The following is a 27645-nucleotide window of genomic DNA, read 5'->3' as shown; positions in this document are numbered from 1 at the left end:
TTATTTTAATAGTAAGCCTAGGTCTAACAGACAATCGATACACTTTAACATAAAGAAGTGAATTGATTTAATTAACATGGTTTCGACAGATGAACCTATTCAAACGGTGGAGTAATTAAATAACAGTCATAACTTACAGTCTATTTTATTTTTATTCTACCAGCCTGTTAGTGGCGGTTTCATCACTGTTGGTTGTGAACTGAATAAAATAAAAAAAAATAAAAATAAAACATCTTTCTCGATTATCATTCATTTTCATTCATTTATTCTTTATTTAGTAATCAAATGTACATATACAGATACAAAGCTCTTTAACTAATATACATAATAAAACAATACAATAAAAATACAAACGCCCGTGGACCACAAACTGGTAATACTTGTACATTAAATTGAATCTCTCGGAGTAAAAATCCCCAGTTTGCATCCATTGATGAGTCGTAAAAGGCCTTTCTCATAATGCACATAACAAGGATATTATTAGAGTGGTATTATAAACTTCTAAAATTAGAACGCCAACTTTTATACAGAACAAACGGATTTTAGTACATAATACACTACAATATTTTAATTAGGCATATTATTCTAATTATTATTTTAAACAATACAATATTTATTATGAACATAGAGCGCCTGAATTACGAACGTTCTCAATCAATTATAGCAGTATTGCCATAGAGGTGTAGGCATACGTAATTGAGAGACGTTACTGTACAAATCCAGCATTATCTCATGTGAGCTCATTATGCTGCATGAAAGAACGTGCAATTAGCATAAATATCGACAAAATTAAGAATTACACTGCTTTGAAATTGCTTCTTAGATGTGCTGTACACGGTCGTGGAATTAAGACGCGCGAGTATCAATGCTGATAACGGTTGTAGACAAGGATTTCCAGTAAGATCTCAAATATTGGGTAAATATACATACACTTATCGACGCCTGTTAACGATTGATTTTAAGTTTATGTACAGAAATTGCTTGATTGTAGCCTAGAGTATCTATTAATACTAAATTAGTATACTAAATTATCAATTCTTCTGGGAGCGCTGATAGCGAACTGCACGGGATTGCAAATATTATATTAGTATGGGCTGAAGAATATCAAACGATAAAACCAAAATAATGAGCCACATATTTTCGAGGGTCAACATCTTGAACAATATTCCATATTCTTATTTTATTTTTGTTTAGTTTTAGTTGTAGGGGAAGGAGATCATACTATTCAAATTAATTGTAGGTATTTGTAAGCTATACAGATATTCTTAATAAATCATGATGTATAATTCTGATATTATAATTTGTTGAAGAATGTAACCAAAATGCAACCCACCCCTGAGCCGCAATTTTATTTTATTGTATTATATTTTCACTTCCACCCAAGATAGCTGATTCCCTCATGGTATCCAGGCAATTATCATAATTATTTTCATAGTATCATATGCAACATTCTAAATACAGTATCACATATGACATTATACTCCCGTACCAACGTTAAAATTAACCCCTGTGGTACAGTTGTGACGAACATGATAGTGATATCATGGAACGTTCATAAAATACTGGGCATATTTTAGTAAAGCTACTACGTTGAATCGGTTGAAGACTTCTTCCTCGAGTTTATAATGGCCTAGGCCTACTGTAAACTATTTTATTCTGTTCAAAGGTCTTTTGGTTTGATTAAAAATCGTACGACCTTACTATTAAACTGTTATAGATTGTAAATGATTACTAATGTTATTAATAATAAACACAAGAAGTATATTAATGCGGCAGAGTTATACCAGCATGTACGCGTATGAGGTGTACGGTTAACTCAGTGTCAGTTACATATGATATAAATGTTAATGTTTCCATCATATAGAAACATTGAAAATGGGGTTCAGATCGGTGTTCCAGTCATTCATCGGCCGTTTGTTGAGGGTCAAATCAGTGGATGTATCTGGCAACGACAAGCAGGAGGTTCCTGGGAAACTCTCCCGATGCCTGTCTACCCTGGATTTGGTATCCTTAGGCGTTGGCAGTTGCATGGGAACCGGAATGTACGTAGTGTCGGGTCTGGTGGCAAGGGAAATGGCTGGACCGGGGGTAATCATTTCATTTATGATAGCAGCTCTAGCCTCTATATTATCAGGTAAGTTTTTATTAAAGAAAATATGTCTAGTTATGTACATCGGTGATGGTATTCAGTCCACGAACACCCACATATTTTTTTATATATATCTTTGTGGGTGGTTCCTTTAAAACATATACTTACCCGCGTGTTAAACGTTGATATTCGTTTTGTTATTATTTATTATCATTTTGTACGCGCGCGTTCAGATGTTGATAAGAATATTAATACTGGTTTATACGCGCGCGTTCAAACGTTAATAATAGTGGTAGGCCTACGGCTTTTGTACGCGCACGTCCAAAGTTGATAATAATGGTACGGCTGTTGTACGCGCGCGTTCAAAGTTAATAATAATGGTATGGCTTTTATACGCGCACGTTCAAGACCTTGTAACATGTATTTGTTTGCATGACGATTTTTACTTAAATACTCATAAGAAATAGCAATGAAGCATAATTTAACCGTATTATTCAATACACGCGTGACATAAAACAACGTGCATATTACATCACTCTGACCATGAAATATTATGACTGCTTTAATTTGATAATTAACACAGTATCCTCATAATTATAGTTATGCAACCTAAATTAGAATGCTATTTAAAGTTTAACTCAACTAAAATAATTTTTTTTTATTTATTGACATTACCACGGGGAGACTAAAATTTGGTCTCCTGATTAAAAAACACAACTCTTGCAGGCCTACTCTACAATGCATGACTAGTATATTTGATAGGTGGAGAGAATGTGATAATATTTCTATTCATAATGTTGTCATAATGTCGAATTCGTTTCATATCTTATTACAATTTATATCCGACAATCTTCTTCTCGATACAGTTTGGCTCAGGGTGTCCGAGCAGCAGCTGTAGTTGAGGTTCTTCATCATGTGCCAATCTATCTGTTCCCACGGTTGTAAGACCAGTCTTTGCTGTTACTCCGTCCATGCATCTTAGCTTGTCCTCGTGCCCGTTTACCTTGCACATCTCCCATCAAAATGTCCTGTTCTAGTCCCCGATATCTAGCAATATTTCCGAAAAATTTTTGTCTTTCAACGAATTCCAAAAGCCTCCATTTTGTCCGATCTTATCCAATTTAATTCCATATATTGAAAGTTGTGTTGTTCTGGGACTACAGCACAATTCAATAAAAAAACAAAACAAAACAGAAGAGTACACAGACATCCTCTAACATTCAGTGCTCTAATAGCAGATGGCAGAATTAAGAAATACTATTAAGAAAATGATGTTGATTATGAAGGAAAGCAGTATCATAATTTCAAGTTCAATTCATCCTCTCTTTAAAACAATTGACGACGCGCAGTTTTTTTTTGTAGCTCATGTGCCAGATTCAAAATTATTAAAACCCGATTGTAGGTTTTGCCTATTTTTTTAGTTAAACAATACACGGCACAACAATCGTTCGAATATAAATCGTGCCAGACTACATTGTAATGCCTTATGTCGGTATAAGGTAGGCAATAGAGTCTAGTAAATAAGCAATTTGCCAAACCAAAATGACAAGTACGTGCTTCTGTGTTTTTAGAGTAACTTAAAATTATGCCGTGAAATTGGTTGAAGACAGTCTGTAGATTAAACTAATGTTTGATTCAAAATTATCGTAGCATTATGACGTCAGAGCCGGACACAAATCATAATCATTGTCAGTGTTGTCAGCATTGGCATTTTGAACATTCAACATTATTACATCACCATGATAATTAGACGTCATAACCATCTGCATAGTCGGGTTTGCTCATTAATATCTAATATTAAATCGTCATATTTCCATCAACATATTCCTTATTAACACTCTTATCATTATCATGTTCTTCGTCGTCAATGTCATCATATTCAGTGTCATCGTCATCATCACGACCGTTACCATGATGTCATTACCGTTATCATCAATGTCATAATCATTAATCTTCATCATTATCATTTTCAAAAGCATCATCTGCATATTAAAATTAAATGCATATTATTTTTGTATTGTTTTATTTCATGAGTCAGGATAGATACTCATTTATTATCGTGCTTATAAACCATGTCTCATTTGAGGCTTAAGGAGTGGAGTTGAAAGAGTCGTGAAACTTGGGATTGAAACGCAAGCACGTTAACCACCAAGCTACAGTTCCACTTACCATTAACTTCATTTAATTATCATTTTTAATTATTATTATTATTAACAACAATCCTCATTAGCATAATCACTATAACTGTGACTGAGTCATTGCAACCCTTCCTTATCACCATAATTCAGCATCTAAAAAGTAAAACCGGTAATAGACAAAACCACTTCAATAGATTGTTAAACTATCGACAAGCTCATCACGTATTACCAAATGTACACTTCATGTCAACAACATCCACGGCTTAGTGACGAAAATGACGTCATACGCGACGACACAAACATGACACATTCTCAAACATTAGCAAACACAAACATGATTTAGTCAAGAGAGACTATCAATAATTTTAATTAGAAATTCTCTAAAAGCTCATCTATACATTTTGTTCAGATCTTTTATCTCATTCAATGCAATCATTTTAATAATGTTATTCTGTAAACAATGTGCTTATTATACGGTACTTATACAATAAAAGAGGACGATAATTTTTATGTTTGTTCGTCAAACACATTGTTTGCACTCATCCACACACATGGGTTAGGACATTGTTTTAAACTACATTTTATAGTCAAGCTAACGTATTTTACCGGTTTGATCTTTGACCTGTTAAAGTTTTTCATTGGACTGCAGGAAAATGACGTTATATATTTGTCAGATTCCCAACCGCCCACCCACCAAAAAATACAATAATATAATGTAAACACCGCAAACATTTAAAAAAGAAAGAAAGTACTCAATCTAATTATTTAATCTCATCTAAAAATACGTTTCCATCTTGAGAACAGTCTTATTAAAGGTAATTACGATATTACGTATTCACTTTAGTTCGACCAATATGATACGTAACAACGATACTGAAATACATGATAGAATTTTCTTATTTCGTCATCTATAGTGACACGAATGCATTTAACTGAATTGAATTAGGTTATTGCATAACAATTGTAAACCATATCGATTTCTAAATTAAATATCATGAATTTCTAATTTTAAATAACACACAAATCCAATACTATTTTTCAGTTCTATGCTTATTCCAAAGACGAATCGATTAATAAATTTAATGATGATATTTTAGTTATTTGCTAATGCTCTGTCTACACTATCAAACTAGTTTGACCAAAAAAGAAAGGTGTGATATGGCTAAATATGGTAGTGATATGACGTCATCGTGTCTATTACGGGCGCATCAAATTAGACAGAGCTTACCACTACATTACCATTGTCTAAATTATGTATGTATAAATATAATCATTTATATCATAAAAACAGTCGCATATTCCAATTAGCATATCTCGTTTCCTCACAGGCAAATTGCACATGATTTACAAAGTGATAGTAAAAATCAAAAACACAGAAAAACACACTGCCGCAAGAATTAATGAGCTCGATATAAAAAGGCATGGGACTACAAGCAAATTGCTTATTCATCTTAAATTGTGAAAGATTATTTGAATTTCTCAGCATTTTACCATGACATTCACACATAAGAAGGTGGAATTAGATGTGCTGTTCTGATAGATTTACGGCAGCTTTCACTCACGGCAGTGTTTCATCTACTGCAGTGTTCCACCCACGGCAGTGTTCCACCCACAACAGTGTTCCACCCACAACAGTGTTCCACCTACTGCAGTGTTCCACCTACAGCAGTGTTTTACCTACTGCCTACCTATGGTATAAAAAACAAACAGAAATGTTTATGATACAACTGATTCTTTCGAATGACTACACTACCACATTCATGTCACCGATTGAAATCACAGTCCTTTCAGAGCGTTAAAAAATCAACGTTCAATGCAATATGCTGACTACTATTTTTTCTCTCAGTGAGTCGTTCATATATATGTTAAATTATTCAAGACTTAAAATCGATTTTTAGGATTTTATTACTGCGTTAGCTACGTAACGCATGCAGCTGCATTTCAATCTATAATATCATCTGTCTCACGCGTATATTATTTTTTAATTCAAAAAACATACAGTAATATAATTTAATACCATACACAATTTATTATAGAACCGGACTGTTAATTATTGATTTTTTCTTTTTTAAATGCTTGCAACATAGAAAACGTTCTGTTTATAGATGTAATTCAGGATGAGGTTTCTGTTCTATTTGAAATGTGTTCTAACATTTGTCCGAAAAAGAAAACGAAATGATGATGGTGATGATGATGATGATAAGAGTAAGAAATTGATGATGATGATGATGATGGGAGTAAGAAACTTGATGGTGATGATGATGATACGAGTAAGAAATTGATGATGATGATGATGATGATGATGATACGAGTAAGAAATTGATGATGATGATAAGAGTAAGAAATTGATGATGATAATGATGATGATGATAAGAGTAAGAAATTGATGATGATAATGATGATAAGAATAAGAAATTGATGATGATAATGATGATGATGATGATAAGAGTAAGAAATTGATGATGATGATGATGATGATGATAAGAGTAAGAAATTGATGATGATAATGATGATGATGATGATAATACTAGTAAGAATTGATGATGATGATGACGATGATGCTACGAGTAAGAATTGATGATGATAATGATGATGATGATACGAGTAAGAATTGATGATGATACATTTTATGAATATGATGATGCGGATGTAGAAGATGGTGATGAGGTTTAAGCTCATGTTGCTGATGATAGTCATGCTGTTAATAGTGGTGATAATATTGTGATGACAATGAGGATGTTTGAAAGCAATTTCATTTGAAGAATTAGATTTCCCTGAACATTATATTTAAGTATATTGTTGTTCCACCGAAATTATACCATTGCTTCAGATTATAGGCTTACTACAAAAAAAATAAACAAACGTTAAATTAACGAAATAGAAGAATTATCATCTTATTTGTAGAATAATTGACGGTAACGAGACATAATAGGCACTTTCATAGCACGCACGTGACCTCCGCATTTAAATTAATGCTCAAAATTAATCCACATTATCATAATGGAATTCTTCCAGTTATCTACGAGCCGCTCGATGTATCGCTGTTTTACAAGTATTTATGGAAATACCGTTGATTAAAATTCGCCTGTGTGCAATGATCTGTACACGTTGTATAGAGAAGCCTAGGCTCGTGTTTAGAATCTGCAGTTGACAGTGTAATTTATGATAGCCTAGGTATAAACTGACTACAGCTACTACGAATCAATAAATAATCAACGCCCGAAGCTACGAATATTTAAATGATATGTGCAGCATGCATTTTTGGCGCGCTGTTGCAGACGACACTCATTTCTCAGAAGTGTAAATTCACATTTAAAAACTGTTTTATTGGTTCTTTATGTTTTTAAAATGTGCTATGTCAATATGCCTGTCAAAATATACGATTTTTATTTGATAAATAGTTAGAAATGCCACGTTTTAGGCCTATATTTCAATTGGATTTATCGAGTCAGTGCTTGTTCTGCTTTTCTGTGAAGGTGTCAAGTTAACAACATAAATTATGCAGGATCGTTTAATTAATTATTGAAAAAAATATCAAACAGAGGCAACTAGGCAAATAGAATATTAAATGCTACCACTATCAATGTCCATGGGCCAGTGCGGCGAGCGCAGTTTTAATATTTTATTGAACACCGCAAATGACATGTAGGCCTAACCTAACCTGCTCAGCATAGCGCCCGTTCAGGCTTAGTTATTTATCCGGGTAGCATTATTTTTTTCCTATGAGGTTAAGACAGAAATCATGAATAATTCATTACCTTAATTATTATCTATTATAAAGAATTACAAGATAGCTTATCTACTTCCTAAATATTGATTCCTACCCACCAACAATAGTGATAACTGTGCCTGAAACCAACTTACTCTGGCAAATACCGAAGCCTGACGACAACTCGGAATTACGGAAAAGAGAAATTAAACACTGTAGACATTTATTTAATTAACTATTGCAATTTGCGGTAACTGACCTATAAACCACATCTCCGTACTTACTTAAGTTATTATTATGTTAAATAAACGATTAAGTGTAATAAATTTTATTACTTAACGCGTGTTGACGCAAAATGAATGACGTTGTTGACACTAAAAAGCATTACAGGAATTTCAATGCGTTTAGGCCAAGCGTTGACAAATGTGTAAACGCGTTAATGATGCACAGTTACACTTTAGGTATGAAACTTGAACACATACAATATTATTTCAGAAACATGGTAAATTAAAATGTGTCAAAACCAACTTTTTCTTTATCTGTTTGTTTAAAAATTCAATGATGCTCTTTAACATTTTTCTTTAACGTTTTCCTTCGATCGAGGAATGAGTCGCATTATAATATTATTGATTAACCTATTTTTTTTTAGAATCGCCCACCCATGCGCGCACTACAATCTTCTCCAGCTTTTTTTTTTTTTAGTTCAGTGGTATGTATTTGATAACACAACAATATTCTCCAGATTTTTTAAATTGTTGGATTAATTTGTATGTTTTTGATAACATCTTTTAAATCCGACGGTAGGCGTGATCCAAATTAAGATTCAACGCCTTAAATCGAAAATATGCCAACAGATTCAAATCTATTCCGTTAAAAAACCACCAAAAATGAAGGAATTAAAGTGTAGCTCCGGGTTTAAAATGTATTTGTATTTAAAACATTGGTTATAAAGCATTGGTAATAAGTCCCTTTAAAAATAGTGCTTCTAAAGGACTTTTTTAAAACTTTAACTTGGAACTACCATTTAAATTGTACATTTTTGTTATGATTTCAGGCGTTTGTTACGCTGAATTTGGAGTTAGAGTACCGAAGACCACCGGTTCAGCCTACATGTACAGTTACGTCACTGTAGGAGAGTTCTGCGCATTTGTGATTGGATGGAATCTTATCTTAGAATATCTTATTGGTACGGCAGCCGGTGCTAGTGCATTAAGTAGCTGTTTTGATTCTCTGTTTCAACACACATATAGTAATTTTATGATGGATAATGTCGGTGGGTTTGGAATACATAGTAAGTAACCCTTCAAAAATGTGTTTTTCCCTTCTCCCCGCCTTCCTTTCTCTCTTTCATATGTTATACGCTGACCCCTAACAGTTAAGATATTTTGGTTTCCAGCGACCCCGGTTCGAATCATACCCCTCTTTTAATTTATATCATTATTACATTACAAACTTAATCCTATGTGGTTAAATAAAATAATAAACGTGTGTTTTAATCATTTCAGATAAAACATACCCCGATGTCTTGGCCATGTTCATCGCTATCATTATGACGTTGGTCATCGCAGCTGGGGTTCAAAAGTCAATTTTGTTCAACAATGTACTCAATATAATTAACGTAGCTGCCTGGGTCTTTATTATCGTAGCAGGACTGTTTTTTGCTAATGGTGAAAACTGGAGAGAAAATGGATTCTTTCCTTACGGTTTCTCAGGGGTAAGATTGTAACACCACAAAAAATAAACGCCTATACACAATGCGACGGCGTAAACGCACTACATGTAGACCATAGACATATTGCTATGTGTACATCAGTAATAGACGTGTTTGATTTTGATGATGTTTGTAGCCTGAAAATTGCATATGTTTTACGTACATTTGTTAAACATGCAGTGTTCAACTCGTCTATACACGTTTACGTAAACGACATGATACATGTGTAGACGCGACGTGTTTGACACATTACTATTTCATTGTGCACTTGACGTTAAATGTATATCAATTATTTCGTACAGTATACGTTGGACGAGCTTAAAATAATCAGGTGGACGCGACACGCTAGAAAATAAGCTAAATCGGTAAACATCTAGTCTGTACCAAACCAAAGTAGTCATAGCTCTACATAGCAACTTGAATTAAACGCGTCATACATCCACATATAACATGTATTTGTGCCAATACACTATTATTCAAATACAACTTCGTAAACAATGGGTAGGCATACTATTATTGTTACCGCAGAGAATAATCATTTTCTCCATGGTTACTTTAATTAACACGCTTTCAAAGATTAGACGTACATTACCGCTACTACTGAACAAAATAAATATTTGAAAGCCCATTATGTTTTCTTATGACACGTTTTTAATAGCAGAAGTATATAAATAAACCTATTTCATTACATATTAAGTAGTTTCTCTCCAATAAGCTCCATAAACAAGCATGATTAAACGGAAATATTTCATATTGTTTGCTTATATTTATTATATATAACTTTGAGACAATATCAATTATTAAGATACATATTTCATGTAGCTGTTTATTACAATGTAGGCCTAATGAGGTTTTGTCAATATCTTTATTTATAACCATTTACAGAGTAGAAATTGTCTCTATAACAATATATACCGTAATTACAAGTTGTGGACATTAATTAACAAAAGCGCAATATATATCTGTAGTTTAGTCTGTTCCAGGATGTATATTATCGCGTTGATACACATTAACAATATAAATTTCATTTCATTTCATTTCATCTTTTATTTCGGCAAAAAAACTACATAGTACAAAATTCTCCATAGCTCAAGAATAAATTAGTGTCTACATTATTATAAATATAAAGGAGAAATATATATAATTATATATAAATAAACCGACGCCACATAGTCACGTGTGGTTAATACAATAGCTTCATCCATCTACCATGTAGATTGGATGATGAAAGAGCAAAATTATAAATGCATTTCGTGACCATATTGCCTGTCCTCCTCAACCTGCACAACATGCCATACACCACATTACGCTATAGTTCATAGAATGAGCAAACTACAAACATGGTGCTGGCACTGCATAACCTAGATTTAATAAGGAGCAGGCGTAAGGCATTGTTGAAGCACACCTTTAGTGCTTCCATAGATACATCAATTATTATATTTGTTTTTGGTCTTTGTATGCAGGTTCTAACTGGTGCTGCAACGTGTTTCTATGCTTTTATCGGATTTGACATAATAGCAACGACTGGTGAAGAGGCTAAGGATCCCAGCCGTTCAATTCCTATTGCTATCATTGTTTCTTTAGTCATTTGTCTTATTGGTAAGTATAAATCAGTCACAATCAATTGTTTTCATTGTCTTTACGTTCTGTTCATTTTTGTTTAGGCCTACACCAGAATAATTGTCCATCCCAAACATTCTCTTAAATCATCCACGTCAGCATCATTACACCTCCTCCACAACATCATCCTTAAACACTGGGCATCTTGTGTCAAGCAATTGAATATTAAAGTAGCACGTCTCAATCCGCACAATGAATTAACATGACGTCATCATATTTGTCGCAAATCGAAAGTCCCGTTATTGTCATTGTAACGAACATAGTTTTTTTTTCAACTTCATCAACATCGTCAACATCAACTAGACAATTATATTTTTCATTATAATTCGTCGCCAATCATTTCCTTTTAAAATACTATAAACTTTTCTGTAATACTTCCAGGCTATGTGACAGTGAGTATGGTGCTAACGTTAGCCGTGCCCTACTATCGAATTAACCCAGAGTCGCCTCTGATGGACATGTTTGTAATGAACCACGCCGTCAACGGAAAATACCTGGTAGCAATTGGTGCTGTAGCCGGCTTAACGGTCAGTCTTCTAGGCTCAATATTTCCTATGCCTAGAGTTATATATGCTATGTCAACGGATGGCCTACTATTTAGGTGAGTTATTTGTCAAATATTACTGTAGAAAAAATGTGTTACATCCTCGTTTATATAGCCAGCCATCGTTTAATCCAATGATATTTAGACAGACAAACCAAAGCTACCAAATTCAGTTATACAGTTCTATAAATACCAGGACATTTAATGCAGTAGCGTAACACAGGGGGAAAAGAACCCTAGTTTAGCATTTCTAATGGGCTCTCCATCACTGGGCCCCTAAAGCGTGGTTCCCACTAGCGACGCAACACAAGGACGTAACGCAACGCAAGTGAATTGACCAATCACAAGCGATGGCTTATTCGCTTGTGATTGCTAACTGTCTATAACTTCGCTTGTCATTGGTTAAAACGCTTGCGTTGCGTTTACGTCCTTGCGTTACGTTCTAGTGGGAACCAAGCTTTAATCTCTGAGCCCCTGTGTTAGCCAGTGGGCGCTCATAGCCGTTACGCCACTGGTATAACGCTATACTAATACGCAGACTTAATTTTAATGTGCTACGTAACTTAACTATGTTACTTATTAATAATATTTTGTTATGAATACTTCAATTATGTAGGTTTCTTTCGAACATCAATGTCAGGACACAAACACCAGCTGTAGCGACAATAATCTCCGGATTACTCGCTGCCATCATGGCGTTACTTGTGAAATTAGGAGACCTGATAGAAATGATGTCAATCGGAACACTCTTGGCTTACACATTAGTTTCAATGAGCGTTCTTATTTTACGGTATCAACCGTACACAGACATCAAAATGTCAATTAACACTACTTTTGAGTACGAGACATTTGATAACGATGAAATAGAAGAAGCGAAAGCGGAGGTAAATGGAGCGAATCAACATCAGCAGACGAAAGTTAACGAAGATGGTAGTGTATCACTTCTAAAAAATACATCATCATCAGTTAACGAAGCACCGAAATCTAAACAATCATACGGAGCAGTGGAACAAGAAAACCAGGATGACGGGTTCAAATCATACTCTGATAAAGATTTGACTTTATCTAGATTAAGAGAAAGAATGTACAACTTGTATTCGGAAATTCGTAGAATTTTAGGATTTTCTGCAGATAACAAACTTCCAAATGCAGAGTCAGGTCGTTCTGTGACCTATTCAACGTTATGTCTATTTGCACTGATATTTATTTTATGTTCACTAGCAATTTACGGTCAGAGAGATCATTCAAGATGGTGGGTGAAGATCCTGATCATAATCTTTATAGCTCTAATTGTTGCGTGTATATTGAATATAGTTCGTCAACCACAGAATCCAGACAAGTTAAAATTTATGGCACCCGCCGTACCTTTATTACCTATAGCTGCTATGTTCATTAATATTTACCTGATGTTGAATCTATCTACCCTCACATGGATCCGATTTGGTGTGTGGATGGCAATTGGTAAGTTTTAAAAGCCTAGTTCACATCCTATTCTTCAGCCTATTCCAAACTAGAGAACTTTATATTTCAAACTCAACAATCTCCAATTTTTTCAAACTTTGCAAACTGGAGAAATTAGACAGTAAAGTTTCTTAACAAATTATATTGCTAAGGTTTATCAGCAAATCGAATGAAAGTCGTCAGAGAGTTCTCCAAACAATGCCAAACTCGCCAACCCAAGTATAAACTAAACTGGAAAATTATTACTTTTTTGTTGAACGAAATAATACAGATACAAATGGTATAAATACCTTAGAGACGTTTCGTTGACATGCTGTCAACTTGAGTTTACAAACATCAGCAAACTAGGTTGCACGGTTTAAATTCTGCAAACTAGGGGTTTTTTAAAGTTTGTCAAAAAGAATTTTATTTTTTACAAAATTCAAAATCAAACTATAATTCAACAAATAACACTACGACATAATTACGGTCACAGCATAATAATATATACTGATATCATTACATTTTATAATTTTAAAATAACTATGACATACCAGAAATAACTCAGTGTTTCACACAATTTATCGCTGAATATTTGTCGTATATTATGCTGGTAAGTTTACATTTATAACGGGTTTATTCATTACATATTACGCCATAATTTAGTAACTTATTAAAAATTGTTTGTGAAAGAGGCAGATTTATCCACATAATTTCTGATAAACAGAAGAAAAATAAGGTTTCTTTTCATTTTCAAAGAGTTCCTTTGTTCTATGAAATAATTTCTCTTTGTCGTGCCTCGTCGTACGACGCTGTCTGAGCTGGCCTTAATTTTATTAATGTTTTAATTTTTTTCCAGGTCTTATTATTTACTTCGGCTATGGAATTCGAAATAGTAATATAGAACCAAGATGTGTTAACATTACCAGCCGATCGTCTGATGGTAAAGACGCCATTTTGATGGGCACGAAAACGCCAGATGTAAGTGTTTACTTTTGATTAATGCAAATATTAAAATTCAGTTTATTTTATGTCAACCACGCGAAGCAGGCTGCAACATTAATTTGAAAATAATAACTATCGGTGACAAAGAATGAGCTCGATTTTGTTTTCACCCAGATCCACCATACATACTCAATTTGTTTGACCCGAACATTCCAGTTATAATTTATTTTAGACCAATATACATCAATGAATAACTTATAGATTATAGGAACAGTAAGTATGCAGTTACAATTGCTTTCAGCCGGCAGAGACTAGTCTATTTGTTTACAAAAGTTTCTAGCCGATATGGACTGGAACATTTGTTTACGATTGTTTCCAACCGACATAAACTGAACTGAACCGGTTGTTTATGAATGCTATTATAGAGGACGGTATGACTTAAAAAAATACTGCAAACCCATTAGGGCGCTAATAAAAATCTAGTAAACGTGGTATCATTAGGGTGCCAAAAGTGGAAATGCGGTACCGAAATTGACTAGACCATTTATTTACGAATGCTTCCAGATGATTCTGTGGAATAAAACTTTGGCAAAAACCAAACTGTACATAATGCATATTCTAATAGAAGTATAACTAATCTTCCTATTTTCAGGTTGCTACTTCAGCGTCTATCATTCCAGCTCATGCTAGGAAAATGGCGGACAGTTCATACAGTGAACCATCGTCTGTTTCGTCAGACGGTGAGCAGTGACGTTGTTGTTGGCGTTCGCTGGATGGTAGTTTGTAGAGGAGTTTGTACAGTTTGCCTCCTTGCCAGACCATTAGATGTAATCCTGAAAAGTGCAACATTATTAGTTAAATTAGTATGTAGATATTTGTATATTAGAATAGTATTGAAGTTTTGTTATTAAATTACCAATTTTCGGCAGCAATATCGGTGGCACGCCACTGTTATAGACATGGAGGTATAACAATAAACACTCCATGGTTATAGACCTAGCAATATCTACATATAAAATAAATGAAGTTGCCTACTCTTTTCTGTTAATGAACGATTAACATATTAATAATTGATTTCTCGTTTTAATCCATATGGCAAATGTGTTTTTGTCACGACAAATAGAATAAATGAATAGGACATAATTATACCTTTTAGAGAAGATTATATTTGAAAGATATTACTGAAGGAAAATTAAAAAGAAAATGTTCTTGAGGTAGGAATGGTGCAATGTTGGTAGATGGCATTTAATGAGAGAAATGAGAGATATGCAAACATAAAAAGAATCATACGATTAAAAAGTTGACCCTTATTTTTATACAACGAGTGACTAGACCACTGCGCATGCTCAAAAACTGCTTAGTTGCTTGTCGTGAAAAGTCAATTAATGATTTCAATAAATGTACAAATTATGTTAGCGATTTTCCTTATGGGCCGAAAACTTGCATCTACAGTAGTAACACAGAGAGAAGATTGTTTTGTCTACATATATAGACATGATGTCATATCACTACCATATTTGGGCATATCACTCTTTTATTTTGTAGACAGAGTTTTAGAATTAGAAATGATATATCTTGAGTACACCTAAGTGAGTTCCTATACAAAATATAGGCTTACAAAGTAAATGTTAATGTTTCCAATGATCATTGCTAGCAATTTTCCATTGTTTCATAATTATGGTTTTTCCCAAACGGAAAGTAAACGCGTTTATACTGGGTGCGACGCGTTTTGTTTCCTGTGAACGAACCAAGCCTTGCCGAGCGGCGGCGGTATTTAGCAATATAAGTCCTATAAAGTATCAATTTGGTGTTAATAAATTAAATATTCTAAAAAATGTTATTTTATAAAAATGCATAAAATAAGATCAAGATCTAGTTATAAATCATTATTATAATTAATAGTATTGTTATAAAATATTATATATATAATAGCATTTATAAGTTTAGTTATAATTCGTCTATTATACGTACAAATGCATTTGCTACAACTGTATACAATAATAAAAGCAATTAGATTATTTCACTGGTCTATTATGTGTGGAAGTGGTTCTACCATTCTATTAGATTTCCATCCCATAAAATAAAAGTTATTTAATGTAAGTTTTGTTTTATTGTCATGTGTACCAAAACAATTACTAATGTGCATCTGTAGACTATAGCCTAAGCAGGTAAGACATTTTTAAAATTGTTCACGAGTAAGGCCTACTACACAAAAGCTGACTGTATTACATAAAAATGTGTATTTCGTGTGTTCTCTTCTTACCAGTGTACTTGATCCTAGGCCCTAACCTACTCACAGAGTCGTGTATTGCAAGTACTTAATACAGTCCGACACGTATCTAGGTGAGTTGCGATAGTCAGTGAGACTCTATCTACTGACAGCTGCAGATTAAAGATGTATTGTCCCTTGAAACACAAAAAAATGAAGGTCAAAATATTCTAAATTTAAATTGGCCATATCAAAGTAATATTAAAGTTATTCACTTTAAGTCGAAAATTTGAGTCAAAAACAACAATTTTACGTAATTAAAAGCTAAATTAATTAATTACATTTCGTCTGGAAAATCGTCGCGAGTGAAAGTAAACAAAGATTTCAAACCACGAGTATACATTATGCATGATGCTAATTAGGATTGTTTACAACTCTTCACGGTTGAGAAGGTGTTTTCACACAGATCGCAAGGAAGTTTTATGAGTATGCATACAGAGTAGCCAAATAAGCGCGTTGCATTATGAGGTATGTTTTGATTGAAAACTTTGACTGGAAGTCAAAGTTATTTTTTGAACCAAAAAACGTCTGTATTTCAGTTAAATGATTTTTTTTTCGACTAATTTTTGGTGAAAGTTAATAACTATTATGATACTTCAAAATGAGCCACTTTTTTTCGAAATCTTTTTTTTTTTTGGAATTTGACAAAGGGACAATACATCTTTAAGTCAACATCGTAACGTCCCGTCAGAAAGATGAGGTGTCGCATACCAGAAAATGATAAAACAACAGGCAGTTAGGCCTAGGTCAACTGTCACTTGTCATTGGTCCTTGCCATGTGTCCTAGTGGAAACCAAGTTTTAATAATATATCTTATTATCTTTCAGAATTGCCTAGGTTCAACCACGTGATTGATAGAATTGCAGTATATCATGTGCGCATCGCAATGATGAATTTATAAAACAATGTGTCGGGGGAAGACAATCAATGATACGAACATTGCAAGGAGGCCTACTGTAGGCCTACTGCCCTTTCTAACATTAAGGTTTGACCTCATGTCGCTTTTAAGCAAACATCTTTCTTTTCTATTGAACTACCTAAACCGTTACTTTCCCCCGTGTCTCTCTATTTCTTTTTTTATGTTGTTGGTATTATTTTGATTTCCGTTACTCGCCTAATGATGATTCCAGTATACGTATGACACGCCATGTGTGCCAACATGTTTATCTTGTTACCATCGTTGTCTAGAACCATGGATTAAGGAATAGAAGGATAAGTATGGACGGTGAAATCAAACGATTTTCTAACGCGCCCGCCTATACTAAAGCTCTGCTGCCAATCAAACACGCTCTTTGAACTCCGCGGCCGTGTCTCTAAATGGATGAATGAATAAGCCTTAATTCACGCTAGAACATATACTAAATGTATATAAACCTCATACAAGATAACATGGCACAACTGTATTTCTATCTAATTCCACACGCTTATGTAATATTACAATTTTGTAAAGTAGAACAACAAAAGATCAACATGCATTCTGAAAAGAAAGCATTCGTAGGATTGACAAATTACAAAGAGATATATTTCTTCAAGCTAAGCTACAAACAATAAATCACTTTATAAGAGAACGACGTGTAACTGTAGAGGGCGTAAATGAAATGCAAGCATACTGTATGGCTATAAAATAAAGATATATTAATAATTTAATATGGGCTGAAATCAATTGTTCTGGTGCTTTAGTGACAACAACGCCATAGTCTGCATCAACACGCAAGTGAGTTGACCAATCGACTGTTCGGATGATCCATCTATCGCATCATGATTGGTCTGAATTACTTGCAGTCCGCACCGAGAACCAAGGAATAGGCCTCCCGAGACGGCCTACAGAAATGGGTAAACCGGATTCCCGAAAATGTCATTGACTTGTATGTAAAGAGTTGTATTCTCTTATGATTCTTTGAATTCATGTCATCATCAAATTCACCAATATTTGGTCGTTGTCGTAGAAACTGTTACAAAGTCCTGGTTTGAGAGACACGTTCCCTGTTGCGTCATTGGTTCCGTGTTATGGTTGATTACCTCCGTGCTTTATGTCCTGGATGCACTGCCTTTGTGGCACTGCGTTGTACATTTTACATTGTAATTCCAAATAAAATAAATCTTGCAAAATCCTTGTTGTTTAACGTCATATTTATCAAGGTCGTGAGTTACCACATAAAGAGGGCATTAGACTACATACACAAATCGATAGAGTTTAATGGCTGGGGTAACAGGAGAAAATTATTTGATGTTTAAGGAAACTATTGTATAAAAATCATAATTATTTCAAGGTTAATAAACAACAACAAAAAACACCACATGCGAAGCAAGCTGTGTGGTCACAAAAACAATAACATCCCCTTGCAAAATCCAATCGAAATCTGTGGACCAACATGTTATGCAGGTGATACGAAGGCCTACGTATCTACTACAAACAAAATAGCACCCTTTACAAAATCCAATCAAATCTTGTCCACCACAAAACAAAACACTATTATCGTATTGTCTGCTCAAATTCTATTGGTCAAAACGGTGCCGGTATTAACTCCAGATATTTATCGATCGATGCAACTTTCTTTTATGTTCTTACAACTATTAGTTATCACGAAGACCGCCTCGCATTGGCCAAACTGACATCAGTAGTTTTGGCTTACAACGTCACAAATCGGTTCTACAACAACAGTTTCTTGATCCGATCCGCGATCTACAGACAAGTATATTTGTGAGAATATGCTTTGTGATTGAGTTGTTATTTTTTCAACGGTTTTATACTGTTATAGTTCCTTGTTAATAGTATTGGATATAACGAGAAATGGCCACAATGCGTGTACATGTATTTGTCTTCACCTGTTGTGCGCTTTGGACAATTGGTAAGTAATAGATTATTTTAAGTTATGGTATTTTTTTTTCTAAAATGGTAAATGGTATGGTAAATTGTATTTTATTTTTATACTTAATAAATTGTTTCATAACTGAAATGAAAAAAAATAAATAAAATCGTCAGCAGAACGCGGAACATGACGCGCGCGTTTTAACATTGATGAAAATGATAGTGTACGCGCGCGAACCTTATTTTTGGTGTCACTGACAAGTATTATTTAACCTCCAAACTCAAAGTTCTAATTCCTTTTGATAACATACTGTATTACTGTAATAATATTTCTGTAATACATTGCTACAATAATGTAATATTACCGTAGTAAAGTTGTTATTTATTGCAATAAATAATATATTTTTTCATATATTCGTCAAAGTGACGAATTAAATTCTAGTTTATTTATTATTATTGTAATATATTACCGTATTGTAATATTACTGCAATATATTACTGCAGTAATGTTACTGTAATATATTACCGTAGTAATGTTACTGTAATATAACGCAGTAGTAATATTACGGTAAATATATTACCGCGGTAATAATATTACTGTGATATAATACCGTATTTAACACATTGCCTCAAATTAAAATAGTAAAAATCAAAGTGATAACCCTATGCTAAATGTGTTAATTACATTAAAATAGCAAGGCAGAAAACCGGCCCCAATGAAATTCCAATTGAAACTTGTATGGAACCATAAACTATTACACACATAAACATACTCTACAGACAAAGCGGTTAGTAGAAAGCATGGAAGAGTGAAATTTCCCTCTTTCCTGCTAATAAGTAAGTTGAATTTGAAAGTTGGGTGTGTTCGGAAAGTACGCCAGAAGTGAGCACCAAGAGTGTAGAAGGGTACATGTAGAGGTACATTTAAAATAATAAAACATCGGTAATATGATTACAATGTTGCCCGTTTTTCCCCACCGTCTAGCTACAGGCATAGTTAGTAGGCCTATTTATGTAACATAAGAGAAGCAGAGAAATAAAGCGACCAAACTCTAACTCAATGATTCAGTAATTCCGATCATTTTATATAATAGTATTTCAATTTACTTTTAAAAAGTAGCCTACTTCAACAAAATACACAATTATTATAGGCCTATAAACAATTATTATTCAGATAAAACAAAATAAAGATATCAGAAATTGTTTGTCAACTTTATAATAATGATGAATTAATTTTATTCATTTTGTCAACTCACTGATAGGTATTTTTGATATCATTCAACGTTCATCAATGCAGAGTTAATCACCAACTCGCCGTATTGTTGTCTTTGACACTATTAGTCAGGTTCCTCATGTATGAAAATAGGGGTTCCGTAGGATTTTAATGCCCAAAGTGAGATTTCACTTGATTTCACTTTATTATGGTGCTAGGATACCAAAAATGCTAGGTAACAAATTTTCACGATCCCGTAACCATGGTAACAGCCCCAAATTCAAAATGGCGACCAAATCGCCATATCTCCATAACCCTTTGGTCTAATGACAAGATATTGGTATCAAAATACTCGGAATATATACATTTATATTCGTTGTAATAGAACATTTTTACTAAATGCAACCGGAAATGCTATTTTTCTGTACTATTGACCCTTGACCTTGACTCGTACTGTATCTTAAAAACGGCTGGTCATAGACATTTAAAAATGACCTCAAATTGCTCAGACCTTATATATATATATTTATTGTAATGCAATATTTTGTAAAAAAATGTCCGGAAGCAAAGTTATTGGCCTTTGACATAGAGAATAGCTTACAAGGATTTTTATTCAGTAGTCTCTGGTCATATCTTCATAACCCTTTGGTCTATTGACAAGATATTGGTATCAAAATACTCGAAATCAATATATTTATATTCGTTGTAATAGAACATTTTTACTAAATGTAACCGGTAATGTTATTTTTCTGCACTATTGACCCTTGACCTTGACTCGCACTGTATCTAAAAAACGGCTGATTATAGAAATTTAAAAAAATGGTCTCAAATTGCTCAGACCATACATATTTATATTTATTTTAATGTAACATTTTGTTAGAAAATGACCGGAAGTAAAGTTATTGACCATTGACCTAATAAACATCAACTTTATGTATAAGCATTTATCTATTTGAGCATGTATCGGCAATAGGAATTAAAAAATGAGTTTATACGTATTATTATCATTCGATTATTTAATTTATAATTCACATAATTAGTTTTTATATATTTTATAAATAGTATATACTTTATCATTCAAATATTTAATTTCTAATTAACATATTATTTAGTTTTTATATATTTTATAAATAGTATGCCTATATACTTTATAGTGTAAGTAAGCACATTTATCTATGTAAACAACTTTGGACAATAGTAGTAAAAATTACAGCAGAAATTCATTGCACTGTATTCATTTTCTTCCCATCCACCCTTCACTAAAATGACGTAGTCAAATTGATTCTTCCTGCACTTTTCCTGAAATGTTAATTGCTATACTTTTACAATTTTTTTTGACCTGCTGCCGGCCATACATTATTATGTGGTTAGACGTTCCTTGGTTCTTAGATGTTTCGCGATATGAGAAGCAATCAACATTGACTGCCATTTTGTGAGTCATTATCGCCAAGCCAAGGAACAAAAGTGACCAAGAGGTTTTTGATGTTTACAGTATCTTATGATTTTATCTCCTTCAAGCTACTAAATGTTTTTAGTTTAATTTTCTTTTCAGGGAGTCAACCAGACTTTGCTCACAAACTTTAAAAAGCTCGACAACTCATTTTTTTATTATCTCTGTTTAAGATATATTTCTTGACTTCTTTTGCAATTATTAAGACAATGTTAAAAAAGGTGTTTATTTTGTTATGAATGTACAGTATTTCGATGAAATCTTGAATGATTTACTGTGTTTTGTGTTGAAGAGTGAGTTTGATGGTATATCTAGTTCGATTTCCTCATTTTAAGTAATTCCAACAAGACCACCAACCCATTTTAACTGTTTCCTTCTGTTCTAGATCCTGATCGGGGAAGAGAGCACTATTTTAAATACAGATTTTTTTTTCTTTACATTTAAATTAATTACAATCTTTTATTCACTGTTATTGGGTCATCTACATCAAACCAAGCTGGTTCATTTGTGTTAGATGGCAATAAGACGAGCATATAAATGTAAACCAGTAATGGGCAAAACAAATCTGCAAGATACCTTCCTAATAATATAGGTTATAATTACCATCAAGTCTCAAATCTCACTCTAACATTTACTACTTTTAGCCAAATCAGAAATCTTCAATTAATACGTTTATAAAGGTTCAAAGTGGCAATTGAAAACAATATTTGAAAATGTGAGTTTAGAAAAGAACTGAATGCATAACATAATTACCCTAGTGAACGCCAGGCTAGTGATCTGGAGGTTGTTGGAGTCCCACATTACTTAAGTTTTAATGATGTATTTTTAGTAAAAGTGAAAATTACGTCAGAGTAGGGCCAAAACATCTGACCAATATTTATCCATCCTTGTAATGTAAAGCTATCCTCTATGTCAATGGTGAATAACTTTACTTCCGGTCATTTTATCACAAAATATTACATTACAATAAATATAAATATGTATGGTCTGAGCAATTTGAGACCATTTTAAAATTTCCATGACCAGCCGTTTTTTAGATACAGTGCGATTCAAGGTCAAGGGTCACTAGTAAAGAAAATAGCATTTCCGGTTACATTTAGTAAAAATTTTCTATTACAACGAATATAAATATATTTATTCCGAGTATTTTGATACCAATATCTTGTCAATAGACCAAAGAGTTATGGAGATATGACCAGAGACTACTGAATACAAATCCTTGTAAGCTATTCTCTATGTCAAAGGTCAATAACTTTGCTTCCGGACATTTTTTAACAAAATATTGCATTACAATAAATATAAATATATATGGTCTGAGCAATTTGAGACCATTTTAAAATTTCTATGACCAGCCATTTTTAAGATACAGTGCGAGTCAAGGTCAAGGGTCAATAGTGCAGAAAAATAACATTACCGGTTACATTTAGTAAAAATGTTCTATTACAACGAATATAAATATATTGATTTCGAGTATTTTGATACCAATATCTTGTCAATAGACCAAAGGGTTATGAAGATATGACCAGAGACTACTGAATAAAAATCCTTGTAAGCTATTCTCTATGTCAAAGGCCAATAACTTTGCTTCCGGACATTTTTTTACAAAATATTGCATTACAATAAATATATATATATAAGGTCTGAGCAATTTGAGGTCATTTTTAAATGTCTATGACCAGCCGTTTTTAAGATACAGTACGAGTCAAGGTCAAGGGTCAATAGTACAGAAAAATAGCATTTCCGGTTGCATTTAGTAAAAATGTTCTATTACAACGAATATAAATGTATATATTCCGAGTATTTTGATACCAATATCTTGTCATTAGACCAAAGGGTTATGGAGATATGGCGATTTGGTCGCCATTTTGAATTTGGGGCTGTTACCATGGTTACGGGATCGTGAAAATTTGTTACCTAGCATTTTTGGTATCCTAGCACCATAATAAAGTGAAATCAAGTGAAATCTCACTTTGGGCAATAAAATCCTACGGAAATACACGAGGACCCTGACTATATACAAACTTATCGTTATTGTTCTTTTATTTTTGTTTGTGCCGGTTGCCATATTAACAAAGCATTTGTTATTGTACCACCATAGCAACACGAATTGGTTAAAAATCCTGTATTTCGTTATTGTGCAAGTTGAAAAAAAAGTGCGTTTACCCCACTTTTTGTGTTTTTAATATGCTGTCTGGGTGCAAATAATATGACATTTTTAGAGCAATAGCCAATCAGAAAGCAAAAAATTCTGCTTTTTTTAGGAACAGGTATATTTTAGATGCTCATAAGAGGAAATAAATAATAGGAAAATACACCAAATGTCAATTTTATTATTATTTATATTTTACTGGAATCTGTCGCATTTTTTCCAATTCATTACACATTTACAATCGCAAAATATAAACATCGTTTTTCTGTAATGTTTGGTGAATATGTACGATATTTACCAACCCAGTTTCGTGTAGAAATTATAAATTAGTTTTTAGGCATATGGGTTCTCGTACCAATGCATTTTACCACTCTGCCTTTATTTCTTTTCCGAGGTTGTGGGATACCTTCCCTATTGAAGTGACTGATTTGTGCCTTTTTGGTTCTTTAATGTCTTTTGCTGTTAACTTGTTATTTTTGTCTACACCAGAAGGAGAGTACTAACATAGTGACTTCGTCACTTTTCTACAATCCGCCAGACTGGTGTTAGTTTTCTTGTGTTTGTATTTTGATTGTATTATATGTATTTTATGTCTTCTGGAAAATGAATATGAATATGAATATGAATATATTAAAATTCATTATGTTGGTTTTGGAAGACATGCTTAAAGGAAAAATAAATATTCGAAAACGAGTTTTAACATTTTTAATATTATTCTGAAAGAGAATGTTTTTACGAGTAGAACATAGACACTTACTCATTATAACGAGGTAAACAGGCAAAGAAGTAAAAGTAGAAAAAAGGGTCCAAGTTTCATAAACTTAAATTCAAGGTGAATTAACACTGACTATACGGAAACAATAATCTCGCACCACGCAATCTCTAAACCTTATTCCGCAATATGAATAATGTGTTTTGTTTTTGTTTGTTTATTGTTTTACCACAAACAATAAAACACAATAATTAATTGAGAATCAAACATAATTAAGATAAATAACAAGTTAATTTTTCTCCAATAAAGTATTGCGTGCGGATTGCCTATTGATAATTGTGTTTTATTACGCGCGGCACGGTTCTATAGAATTGACTACAATTGATCGAAAGTAAATGACAGCCTCATGGGGGCCAATACCAGGGGTGTACGTGTATTGAACCTGTTTGAGTTTTATCAAAGTAAACACCATCCACCTCAATATGATAATATAACGCCAAATGTAAACGTAACATATTTCGATAACATTGTGAAATCATGGTTCAAGAATATATTGGTTGCATTGAAGGGATGTCTCATGCCCGGCGCGACGGGGCATCTACAAAAACGTGACCGGTCGGCGCCGCTTTGTATTGAAGCAACCACGGAAGCTACCATCTTCCTTTTGATTGTGCGTAGTAAATTAGCATGGCTCTAGCTGTGAGAATTGGCATTTCCATAGAATCAGAAAAAGTGGCAATGGGATTTCATTTTGCTATAATCTTCCTTCATTATTGTCTTATTCATGTGGAAATAATGAGGCGTCTCACAATAACAGTGGCGAAGATAATTCAGAAAGAGTTGAACAAGGAGAGTATTTTCATGAGGTTAAATGGAATGTTATAGGCCTAATAGAGGCAGAATCAGGCTTTTAATAAAATGAAAAGGTTCTCCTCATTCAACAAATATAAAATATGTAATGTTCTAATTTAAACAAGTAATTTAAATTCCAAAACATCTGACCTGTGATAGGCCTATGAAATACTTCACCGTGCAATAGATAGTATACTCAACAGCACGTGATACAAATTTACAAAATCAAATAGTGTTATAATGCACTTAAATCATGTTATGAGCACACGCGCTACTTAAAAAAATTCAGTCAAAGTTCACCACAAAACTTATCGATTATCAGACCACCTTGTAGCTGTTATGTAACATCAACTCGTTAGCCACTTTGGTGCCTTATTGATTTGTATTGTTTAGATCCGACAACTGCCTAGTATAAAAATAACAAAGATTGACTAAGTATTGATTGTTTGAAAATAAACTAAACTTCAAACAATGTTTCACATTGTCAGCTTTCGTTTGAATAGCCTAGCATATACACAAAATCGAATAGTAATTCTTTGATTTCGTTAATCTGTTTGAAGGTTAGAAAAACAAGTTTATTTTTTGGAGATCCTATAGAAGAACAAAGTTCTGAAGAAACAATTGTTTTTATTATTCAAGTGAAGCGAGCAAATTGTGAGCCTCCATAAAACCGATATGCTCATCGTGTAACCAAAGTAACACCAAACATAATTTCGTACAGAACAACAATACCATTTGGTTTTGTTACTCTTCTTATAACGAAACATGTTTCTTCACATATCAGATGCACGTGGCACGTGAACAATTGTATTCCTTTTTCAAAAATAAATGAGTATTTTGTTACTTACAAAATAAGGTAACTATAGAGATGTTTGTCCATTTAAAGAAATACAATTTACGGATCACTTAAAAACACATATTACCCCTTCCGTTCATGACAAAAACATATCCACCAAAATAAAGGTTTAAAGATGTCCAAAGGAGGAATCCACTGTAACACTAGCTCTCTTTATTTTATACGGCGTTGTGTTTTTTTTGTGACATTTTGTTTTAATTTTTTTTATTTATAAACATATTTCCACTGGATAACAATATCAACGTTGTCCTACAAAGGGGACATTGTTGTTTTTCAAAAGGTCCAGCATAAAACATTACAACATATTACATATTTGCTATCTATTTCCAAGAACAGTGATTAATAATTTATACAAATAAACTCAGGCATGTCGTCGCATCAATTTTGATTTAATTAATTTTTTTATATATTTTTAGGAGTTGCGTCAAAAGTTACGAGTATATGGCCAAGGCGTGGTAGTTATGAAGGTGCAACACGAATAACTGTATCTGGAAAAGGTAATGTCTATTATATTCAAACTTTAAAATATCATATTCAAATTAAATAACCTAAAAAAACCCCAATATTATACACAAAATAAAAGGCCTGATATAATATTCGCATGGTTTTATTTATTATATATTTTACTTTAGATTTTAGTCCTGATCAATTTAATTACGGTGATGAGAATGAGAAAAACGGTAATCGTGTTTATTTACGCTCAACTACGGCAACCGTAGAGTGTGACGTCATCACTTACTGGACAACAGAAAGTACAATTTACTGCGATACAAGGTATGTAGGCCTAATGATAATTTGGTTTTATAATTTATATATAGATGCGCACAGTTATAGCTAATTTCGACCGACTGAAAGACCCTTCACACCGGTTCCGGCACGGTTCCGGTCCGGCGAATCGAACATCAATGTTTCGTTTTTACGACGCTCCACGCGGCTATGCGCCAATCGATATGCGCGCAGCCGCGTGAAAACGAAACGTTGACGTTCGATTGGATTTGCCGGCGCCGGACCAGAACCGTGCCGGAACAGGTGTGAAAGACCCTTCCCGGCTAAATAACTATATGAACCGCAACAGGCTGGATTCCAACTTGTCAATGTAACGTGTTTCATTTTCTGAAAGTTATGACTTCATCAATTCT

The 27645-nt window shown here is 33.4% G+C and overlaps 2 protein-coding genes across 2 annotated transcripts in view; both read left to right on the top strand.

The window, feature by feature from the left end:
- Positions 1 to 532: 532 nt before the first annotated feature.
- LOC144836163 (solute carrier family 7 member 14-like) lies at positions 533 to 16290 on the top strand. The gene is made up of 9 exons (XM_078691382.1): positions 533 to 916; positions 1865 to 2134; positions 8991 to 9227; positions 9442 to 9650; positions 11111 to 11246; positions 11649 to 11868; positions 12428 to 13272; positions 14111 to 14232; positions 14849 to 16290. Exons 2-9 carry the CDS (start codon positions 1876 to 1878, stop codon positions 14945 to 14947), a joined length of 2127 nt encoding a protein of 708 aa, XP_078547508.1. The 5' UTR covers positions 533 to 916; positions 1865 to 1875; the 3' UTR covers positions 14948 to 16290.
- Positions 16291 to 19227: 2937 nt separating this feature from the next.
- The window catches only part of LOC144836151 (fibrocystin-L-like), a 43489-nt gene continuing 35071 nt past the window's right edge, over positions 19228 to 27645 (top strand). The window contains exons 1-3 of the mRNA XM_078691359.1: positions 19228 to 19314; positions 26923 to 27003; positions 27139 to 27280. Of these exons, the coding sequence (XP_078547485.1) occupies positions 19257 to 19314; positions 26923 to 27003; positions 27139 to 27280 (281 nt within the window). The 5' untranslated portion in view covers positions 19228 to 19256. The remainder of the gene's footprint in view (positions 19315 to 26922; positions 27004 to 27138; positions 27281 to 27645) is intronic.

Source organism: Antedon bifida, chromosome 2, assembly GCF_963402885.1.
Source record: "Antedon bifida chromosome 2, ecAntBifi1.1, whole genome shotgun sequence".
Classification (NCBI taxonomy): Eukaryota; Metazoa; Echinodermata; class Crinoidea; order Comatulida; family Antedonidae; genus Antedon; species Antedon bifida.
The sequence above is the reverse complement of the archived record's forward strand: the minus strand, read 5'-3'. Positions and strand labels throughout refer to the sequence as shown.